At 49.1% G+C, this 10,440-nt stretch overlaps 1 protein-coding gene across 1 annotated transcript; it reads left to right on the top strand.

Moving 5' to 3' along the window:
* The first annotated feature begins 5,232 nt into the window (after nt 1-5,232).
* LOC116756371 (zinc finger protein 786-like) lies at nt 5,233-7,427 on the top strand. Its single transcript, XM_032636628.1, has 2 exons — nt 5,233-6,163; nt 6,205-7,427. Exons 1-2 carry the CDS (start codon nt 5,332-5,334, stop codon nt 7,425-7,427), a joined length of 2,055 nt encoding a protein of 684 aa, XP_032492519.1. The 5' UTR covers nt 5,233-5,331.
* The last annotated feature ends 3,013 nt before the right edge of the window (nt 7,428-10,440 follow it).

The raw sequence follows: 10,440 nt of genomic DNA, 5'->3' as shown, positions 1-10,440 counted from the left end.
GCTCTCTGGGTCCCTTGTTCTGTAACCACATTTTAGTTTTAATCACTGAGGCATCCTGTAAAAACAGTAACAAAAAACAGCTGGGAAGTGGCATTGATTTCAAAATCACATGACATCTCCACTCCATCAATGTATCTTCATAGCCTTTTCCCTGAAAGGCCAGGCAATAAATGTACATATGGTCCAGAGCTCTGCCTGGAGCTGGGCTCTTGTTTTGCTGGTGGCATTTGAGAGAAGGCATGCTGAGTTGAGTGCCAGGGGCATTTTCCCCGCAGTCTAGTCTAAACAGCTATTTTCTCTGACGCGACTAGGATGTTTTCTGTCACCTCCAAACATTGCAACTGTGATAGCATTATTTCCAAGGCTCGTAGCCTCTGTGACCGTCAGGAATGCAGGAAGATGGACTGCTCCCGCCCGGGCCTGGCCAGGAGGTAGAAGTGGGGAGGAGCTACCCTCATTCTACCCCCTGTTGTTTTTGGAAGGCTTTCCTCCGGGTTTTTACTACTGGGTGGTCCCTTGGGCCTCCCACTACCTTCCAAATATTTCCAAACTCTCTGAGAGGTGGCAGTTCTACCCCAGGAGCGGACTCCCTTGCCTCGGGCGGGAGGCTGGGTGGCGCTGGCTGTACCTCGGGCACAGCATTTCTTTGTGCTTTCCCCCTTCGCTGGCTTTGAAGTCAGTTTGAACAAGATAGAACTGTGAACCTGAAGTTCTAAGATTCCAGATACAGAGGATTTTTATTTTGCAGCCCCTTATGCTTGAATGCTCAGTGGTCTCCAACATTTTGGATGACTCACCAGAATCAGTAAAAGATGTTAAGCAGATACTCCCAATACTCTTATTTGTTTATAGGTACACATGTACTATTGAACTAATACATTATTAATTAAAAACAAACAAAGAGAATGCTTTTTAAGGTGAGACAATATTAAGTGCATTGTTTTCTGGATGGCAAAAAAAGCCCTTTTGGCTTTCATTAGCTATTCACATTGTATGCTCATTTTATATTTATATGCTTCACTCGAAAAGCGGCCATTACCACTTTGTGATTTGATTCAAAAGTCTGATTCTAAGCACAGTTTATTTTGGTACCTGATTAGTGACTACTGTGTCTAAAAGCAAGGCTACAAAGATATGCAAGAAGTATATTGTTGTCTGTAATGACTCCATCTTGACATGTTTTTGGCCACATCCACTATCTAGGCAAAGATTCTGATGAAAGTTAATTAATAAATTTCCATCTATTTTGGCGTCAATCAATTGCTCTTATAATCTATTGAAAAAGTGCTTCCAATTGGCCAAACCCAGAGAAAGAAGACAAGGAAGACTCATTGAAGCACCATTTTTGCAGATAGCAGATACCTAGAGATCTGCTCAAAGCTCTCTGAAATCATACATTTGAAAGGTTTTTAAATAATTTCTTTAACTCCTACTTCCAAGTTTTTAAAATGTGTATTTACTGGAATTTTTAACAGAGAAAACATTGTTTTCAGAAACAATTTACACAATGGTGGAAACAATTCTAAATATCCATTTCCAGAGTGTTCTCTCCATAGCATGAATTTCTTTTTCAGAACAGTCACTTTCTCACTCCCTGCTTACATCGATGTCGGCATTTCCTGGGCTAGACCGATTTCTCATCTTTATTTACGAAGAGCTCACCACTAAGCTGCATATTCTAATAGCTTCTTGTCACCGTTGGAAATTTCAGAAAATGTTTTTCACATGGTAAGATGGCAGAGGGTTCATCTCACCTGATGAACCGTTCTGGTCTGGGTCTGCTGGGTAGGATTACATTTTAGGAACAACCCAGACAAATTGCTGGAAACAGGTGGATGAGTCTAAGCTCCGGCAAGTAACGGCTGATGCACACAAATGGGGTAATTGAAGAGGGTTTAATAAAGATGGTATATTATATTATATTATATTATATCATATCATAATAAAAGCAAAGGGAAACCAGCCACGATAGAGCAGCAACAGCAGGGAGCCCTTTCTTCCTTCCCCTAAGCCTGGGGTCCGGGGAGGGAGCAGTAACACAAGCCAGGGAGAGAACTGTGGCTCTACGACAGGGAGCATGGTCTGCACCTGTGATTTTGGTAGAAGGCCCTAACAAAGTACCATGATTGGGTAGCTTAAACAACGGAAATTTATTTTCTCACAATCCTAGAGGCTAGAAGTCCAAGATCAAGGTGTTGGCAGTGTTGGCTTCTTCTGAGGTGTCTCTTCTTGGTTTATAGATGGCTGTCTTCTCCCTGTGTCTTCACATGGTCTTCCCTTTGTGCATGTATCTGTGTCCAAATCTCTTCTTATAGAGACATCAGTCATGTTTGATTAGGGCCCATCCTAATGACCTCATTTTAACTTAATTACCTCTCTAAAGGCCCTATTTCTAAATACAGTTACATGCTGAGGTCCTGGGGATCAGGCCTTCACATATGGATTTAGGGGAGACACGATTCAACCCGTGATGAGGACGCTGCCAATCTGCGGGCCACAGGGAGGAAGCCTGGGCAATACACCTTGATTAATCATCCCTCCAGCCCACTGGTTGCAGGTACCTCACACTGGCCAACTCCAGATGGAAGCCAGAGGCAAGGGAGCCAGCTTGATGCCATCCTGAAGGTCAGTCTCCTGAGACACAGGAGTTAAAAAGAGTAATCTGGAGGAGCAAACAGAGGACACCCAGCTCGCAGTGCTGAACTTAGAAAACAGAGATTTCGTTGACCTATAGTGTTATAAATAATCTAACATAGAAAGAAGGAAAGAAGCCAGATAAACCAGAGTGTTTGGCCTTGTGGATTGCAAAAGAGACGCTAGTTTCACAGAAATGCTGTTACGAGGCTTGGGTTTGTGGAAACAGTTTGAAAATCTTACACAGCACTAGTCCTTGCAAAAATTAGAAGAAGACATCCCTGTGGGCAAATTGGAGAAAGGAGGCTTCAGCTGGACTGAGCGGTCCTTTTATGAGCTCACCATTCGCCGTCCTCAGCGAAGCACCCCCTGCAGGACCCTGGGGAGCCACCCTTATCACGGACTCAGGTTCAGAGTCGACAAGCCAACAGCCCTTCGTTCCAGCCCCTCATCATGAAGAAATGGAAGGATAGATTTTGATGTCGTCTCTGCTATACCCTGCGAACTGGTTTCCCTCTAGTTCACATGGGAAGAATCATTAAGCTACAGAAGAATTTATCACTGCCTCCTTTATTAAATCAATCAACCCCCCTTTGCTGGCATTTTCTGGCTGACTTGAACTTAAAATAACAATTTGGTGGATCTTCCACCTAAAGGGAGCCATTAATGTCATTTAGATAATCGTTCCTTGTTAGCACTCTGGTAACCCCATTTTAAGAGTTTGGGATTACTGACAAACACGAGATTTGCACATAAGCATCGGATTTTATTTATCCATCAGCCAGAATGTGGCTTACGGCGAGAAAGCTGTGCTCTACGCAACTCCGGGGGCGCCATTCGCATAGTCATTGTAGATTTGTATGGTCATTTTGATCATTTTATGGCAGGTGCAGTACGGAGTTCTAGGAACAGTGTACCTCCTGTGTCCCCAGTTGTTACAAAGCTGCTGGTTGGGTAAGTGACCAACTTAGGTTAGGTAGCTGTGTGTGAGGAACTCTGCTGGCCACTGGAGTGGTCTGGGGAAAGGGAAGGACCCAGTAAGACTAAGACATGGTCTCAACTTCTCCATACAGCGAAGAGGAGAACACCTGGGTACCCCCTCAGCCTCAGCTTCAGAATAATGCCCGGAGGAACAACCTCCGCCTGCCCTACCCTCTCAGTGATCGCTGAGTGCTATCGGTGATTGAGAAGTGAAAGGTCTGGAAGGAGAACATTCCACACCCCACTCAGGTGGTGGCAACATGAGGCTGTTGTTGGGCTGGAAGGGCTGAGACTGGGAGAGACCCATGAGAGCCACTGCTGGGCCAGGAGTGGAGAAGCATTCCTGAGGCTGAGGGGTGGGAGCCAGTGGGAAGTAGGGTGGAGGGTGAGGGGGGCTGGCCCAGGAGCAACCCGGTCTGATCCACAGCTGCTTTGGGTGTCCATGGACACCGCGGAAACAACATCCACAGCACGAGAGCACCGTGACAAGGAATGGCATCCTTGCTTAGTCAAGCCCCATTCCTTCTTTTCAAGAGAAAGGAGGGGAGCTCTTTTTCAGCGTTTACACGGGAGGCCAACACAAGTCTACATGGGACTGTACACCGGTTACACCTTGACCCTGCACCTTCCCCTTCCCGTGAGGGCTAGACCCCTCCGCTGTGTCTCCTCATCCTCCCTGCTATCTTTGTCAATACTCACCTCTCACCCACTGGACCCTTACTACTATTGTTTTTGTTTTGTTTTGTTTTAAATCTCAAGTAGGGGTATTCTTTGCACGAAAGACAGGTATTTCATTTAATCTTAGGGTCTGTGATGACCACTTTGAAAACATTTTGGCATTATCCTGTAAAGCTGAAGCTAGGCATATCCCATGATCCAGCAACTCCACTCCTGGGCATATTCCCTGCAGAAATACAGGCACAGATGCACCGAGCATTTTCATCATAGCGTGTTCAGAATAGTCAAGAGCTCCCACGTCTATCAAAAATAAAATAGACACACTTTGGTATATTTATACAATGAAATACTATGCAATGATAAAAATAAATTACAGCTAAGCAAAAATGCACGATTAAATCTTCAAGATATAATATTGAGCAAAAGATGCCAGACACAACGAAATATTGAAAGCACGATTCCACTTACAGAAAGTTCAAATATGGACAAAACTAAACTCTAGGTTTTAGGGAAGCATATTTAGGTGATACAATCATAAAGAATAGCAAGGAGGTGAATAACATAAAGTCTGTGGAGTGTTACCTACTGAGCTGAAGGAGGGGTTGATGACTGTCAAGAGGCACAGCTGTCGGGGCATCTAGGGAGGGGGCCATGTTCTATTTCTCAACTCGGGTGGAGGTACAGGTACTCATTTTGCTACAAGAGTTTGAGCTGTACATCTATGGTTTATGCACTTTTCTAAGCTTACTTCACAACTGCAAAAAAAGTTCAAAAGAAAGCAGTTATTTATTGCCTAATTATTCTCAAGGAGTTTAAGTACTGAGTTGACTCTTAAAGGATAAATAGGAGTTATCCAGGTGGAGGAGACCATCCTAGGAGCGACACAAGAAGGGGCAAAGGTGCAGAGTACAGAGGTCGGTGAGGAGCGGCTGGGTGGGAGGCCGCAGCCGCCGCTGCCGCAGGGAAGGAGCCGCGGGCAGCCGGGACGCCTGGCTTGGCTGTAACCCAGTCCGGGGCCAGGTGGGACCACGAGGGCCCATGGCCGAGCCGGCTCCGTTAACTCTGACTTTTGAGGATGTGGCCGTTTACTTCTCCGAGCAAGAATGGCGGGATCTAGAGCCATGGCAGAAGGAGCTTTACAAGCAAGTAATGAGAACCAATTATGAGATTCTTGTTTCTCTACATGATGGACTTCCCAAACCAAAACTAATATCCTGGCTTGAACAGGGGAGAGAACTCTTCAGGATCTGGGGAGAATCACAGAAATCAGGAAACATAATTTGCACCTCTGCTGATTTGCATTTGGATCCAGTTATTGAGGGACAACTGTTTGTGGGAAGCCAGCAAGCTGTGAAACCAGGAGAAGCCCACTGCCATTTCCAAGTAGATCCTCTTCAGAGCCAGCGTTCCTCTGAACCCTTATTAAAAGTGAAGGGAAAAAGTGAAGATGTTTCCTTCAGGCCTGACCAAGTCGTCGCCCTCCTGAATCCACAAAGACATGATACTCGGGCTCTAGTTCCAGTAGTCCACAGCTCCAGGGAACCCACCCAAAGAGACACAATCGTAAGTCCCAGGACCCTCGGTCCCCCAGGCTTCCAGGAAACCTCTGGGGAGGGCCTCCAGCACCCTTGCCCCGTCTGTGGGGAAGGCTTTTGGAAGAACCTCTCAGAGCAGCACCAGGGGAGCCAGAAGGACCCACCACACAGGACCTGGAATCAGCTCCGCAAACAAACCAACGCACAACAGCTGCTGAGCATCCCTCGGGGCCCGAGGCACTTCCGCTGTCCAGAATGTGGGCGGGGCTTCCGCCGGAAGTCGTGTTTGCTTAGGCCCCTGGCAATCCACCCCGAGGAGAGCCAGCTGCCGGGCAGCGAGTGTGAAGTGTATACCCACCACCTGCGCTCGGGGCAGAGGCCTTCCCAGTGCCCCGGCTGCGACGGGAGAGGCCCGGCTCCAGGAGAGAGGGTGCCAGGGCCGCCTCCGAGCAGGCTGAGCTCCCGCGCTTGGGAGAGAAGCCGGGCCTGAGCCCGGCTGGCAAGGAACGCCCGGAGGCTCTCGAGCCCGGCCCCGGCGCGGAGAGGCCGGCCTCCTGCGGCCTGTGCGTCCGGCACTCCTCCCCGCAGTGCGGGCTTCCAGACCACACCCACGTGCACAGCGCAGAGTGGCCCTTCTGGTGCGCCGAGTGCAGCCAGGCCTCCCGCCAGCACGGGCGGCTGCGGCTCCACCGGCGGCTGCACTCAGACGAGCAGCCTTTCGCGTTCCCGGAGTGCGGCCTGGGCTTCCGGCTGAGGAGGCACGGCGGCGAGAGGCCGCTCTCCTGCGGCGAGTGCGGCCGCGGCTTCGCCCACCCGTGCAAGCTGCGTGAGCACCTGCGGGTGCACAGCGGAGAGCGGCCCTTCGGCTGCCCTGAGTGCGGCAAGAGCTTCCGCTTGAAGGGCATCCTGAAGGCGCACGAGCGCACGCACAGCCGCGAGCGGCCCTTCCAGTGCACGGAGTGCGGCAAGGGCTTCACACGGCCGTCCAAACTGGCCGAGCACTTCCGCGTGCACAGCGGCGAGCGGCCCTTCGGCTGCCCCGACTGCGGCCGCTGGTCCCGTCTCAAGGGGCAGCTGCGGAGCCACCAGTGCCTGCACACGGGCGAGAGCCCGTTCCCGTGCCCCGACTACAGCAAAAGCTACCGCGTGAAGGCCGACATGGCGCACCGGCTGCTGCACGGCGGCCGGATGCCCTTCTCCTGCGAGTGTGGCAAAGGCTTCGCCAAGCAGTCCAAACTCGTGGAGCACATCAGGACGCACACAGGCGAGAAGCCCTTTCAGTGTCCCCAGTGCGACAAGAGCTTCCGCTTGAAGGCGCAGCTGCTCAGCCACCAGGGCCTGCACACCGGTGAGAGGCCTTTCCGCTGCCCCGAGTGCGATAAAAACTTCTGGGAAAGGGGCCACATGCTTCGGCACCAGCGCATCCACAGGCCCGACGGGCCGTTCACCTGTGCAGACTGCGGCAAGGGCTTCATTTATAAGTCGAAACTCGCCGAACACATCAGAGTGAACACGAAGTCCTGTCGTGCCCCCAGTGAGCCTGACATTAAGCAAAGGCTCAGCCAACTGTTTGCCATGATTGAGGCCGACTGGAGTTGAGGCGGAGTTGGGCGCCCAAAGCGGTCAGCAGAGTCGGAATTGCCAGGGACTCCACAGCCAGCGCAGCCAAACCCAAAATCTGGTAAGACAGATGGAAGGAACAGGGGCCCTTGTTTGAGCAAGAATGTGATACAGGTTAGGCATGTGAGAAACCACAGAGATTCTCATTTAAAACATCACCAGCTGTGTGTTCTATCCATTGATAGAAAACAGTGGATAGAAACAATAGATAGGTTTGTTCTTCCCACCATCTTAACGGGTGATTTTCCCCAATGTGCTAAGAAGCTAACTCTGAAATCCCAGCTTGAATTTAGACAGCAGGAAATCCCTCCAGTACTGTTCTTAAAGCTAAAAGGATGGGGTGACTGTTAAATGTCAACTCTTCTTTTTTTCATAGTATGATGATAAGCAGGGGATTTAACCCAGCGACTTTCGTTGCAGGCCTGATATGATAGGATTTGGTTTTGACTTATTTGAAGCTAATAGCAACAAAATGAGTTCTCCGACTCATGGTTTGTCAATGTGAATGCCGAAGTTTCACAGCAGGTTTCATAGTGATTATGCATGGTTATTCTTAAGGAAAAGCTGATAATTCAAGCAAAATTTGATTAATCTGGGTTGAAAATAAAACCAAAGGTGCTAAGTTGAAAGAAAAAGAAAGGTGCAGAGTACAGAACGCTTCTGAGATTTTTTTTGTTTTTGTTTTTTCTTTTTTGTGGTACGCGGGCCTCTCACTGTTGTGGCCTTTCCTGTTGCGGAGCACAGGCTCCGGACGCGCAGGCCCAGCAGCCATGGCTCACGGGCCCAGCCGCTCCGCGGCACGTGGGATCTTCCCGGACCGGGGCAGGAACCCGTGTCCCCTGCATCAGCAGGCGGACTCTCAACCACTGCGACACCAGGGAAGCCCCGCTTCTGAGATTTTAAAGTTCAAGATGGGGTGTGGCTGGAGGTGAGGTTCCAAAGCCAGTGGAAATGAGGTCCTGGGGGAGCCAGGCATTTTAGACTTGGGCTGTGGAAAAACTTCAAGCTGGGGAATGAAATTTCAAGAAGGGGAGGCCTGTCAACAGTGACAAATGCAGCCAAGAGTTGATTCAGATCAGGACTGAGAGTTCTCTGACTTGGGAATCGGAGGTCCCTGTCCAGCCGGGATGGGAATGGTGCAGTGGAGAGCTGGCAGCAGAGCCCAGATTGCGGTAGGATGAGGTGGGACTGGAGACAGGGAAGTGGAGACATCACCCTGGCCGCTGCTGCAGGGAGGCCCAGTTGGAGGAAAAGAGACATGAGACGGTTTAGATCGGTGAATTCACTCTTCCTCCGTGACCACAAAAGGCTGTAGCTCTTTCTCTTCTCAAAAACTCAAAGGCATTTATTGCAGAGACTTCAGAATTAACTCATGGGTAACGAGATGGTTCAACTTGGTAAGAAAGTAACCCCGCGTTTTGTGATGCTGGACTAAAATTCGCTTGTGAGGCGCTGGAAAAACATCTGGGGAAATCAGGGGGCTGCTGCATTGGAGTTTCTGCAAAATGTTGGATTTGGGGCCTCAGAGATGGCAAGTCAGTGCAGGCACCTTAGAAACATCTCTGTTTCTTTAATTTAATACACACCAAATTTGGTGGCTGAGAGCTTGTGAGAGACCAGCGTGTTTACCAGGCTCTTGGGGGACAGCTTTGCGAGGGTGATGTCAATCAACGGAGTTCCTTTTATCTTCTTTTTCTCTTCCACTCAAACTGTCTAATATTCGTTTTCCTACCTAGGTCCCTTTCTAAGTTGCTCTTTTCTTCTTCCTTTTTTTCTCTTCCTGCCATCCTTCCATGTCTCTTTTTATGTCTCCTTTTTGGGTTTTCCACTTCCACACCATTCCTGTTCTTCAACTTTCTGTTTCAAAACTTTGACCGCATTCCATCCGACAGTGGGAGGAAAGCAGACTTCTTGGGGCAAATTTACGGCATCACAAAAGGCCCCCTTCCTCTGGAGAGCACTAACCCTCTTATGGCAGAATGACCCCTGTCCCCTGACATAAGGTTTCATCTCTCTCTGGGCAGGGTAAGGAGGAGAATTAACCTCCTCGCCATCCCAGACTCCCACGCAGACTGAGGTGTGAGAGCCTAAGCAGGAGAGTAAGTCTGAGGCATCTGTCCTGCTGAGGGGGTGTCAGAGATGGGAGGCTGGTCACAGACAGGGGATCTGATCGAATGAGTACAAGGATCAAGGATGTCGGGAGCCAGGTTCCTTGGTGTCAGCTAAGAGAATTACGAATAAGGGAAAATGAATGCTGTCGTGTTGGAAAGGACTTGGAGGTATGGATGCAGATGTATGTTTTTCAATATGTATAGATCATGGAGAAAATACAGATGTAAGTGTGTGTGTTGCACGCCTATACCCACACACACACTCCTTATCCCTATTTACTGACGGGGCTGGAGAACAGTGACATGTCAGTAGCAATGAGTATATCTAGTGCCCAAACCTTACCTTCTAAACACCGTTCTCTGCTAAAAGGAACCAGGACTCTTTGGAGAAATGGCTGAATCTAGGACTGGAACAGGGAAGGTACAAGGCAAGCTTGGCACATCTGGCGGGGCCAGCAAGCAAGGAGGTTCTTGAAGAATAATGGGGATACACCTTTAAAAACACAGAAGGTGGCTTGCAGGAGTTCCCACAGGCCAAGTTAGGGACAATTTGAGCATCAAAACAAATACCGATTACGGATTCGCATCCATTGAACAGAAAGGACACCCTGAGTCCATACTCATAGAAATAAGTAAATGAATAAATTCGAGTTTGAGGAAGTTCAGCACGTTTTCATGGTTCCAAAACATCTCCCCACAAACTACTTAATAACTGCAAAGTGGGAAAGAGTAACTTTACAGGGGAGACGCCTGGCAGACACCACCTTGATTAAGTGAGCAAAGGGAATATCATTGATAATGAGACAAATTGAAATCACGCACCTCCCGACGGGACGCAGCGAGGAGAACACAGCTCTACTTTGGTGATATTCCTGCAAAAG

This window comes from Phocoena sinus, chromosome 7 (assembly GCF_008692025.1).
Source record: "Phocoena sinus isolate mPhoSin1 chromosome 7, mPhoSin1.pri, whole genome shotgun sequence".
Taxonomy (NCBI): domain Eukaryota; kingdom Metazoa; phylum Chordata; class Mammalia; order Artiodactyla; family Phocoenidae; genus Phocoena; species Phocoena sinus.
This window is presented reverse-complemented; position numbering and strand designations above follow the sequence as displayed.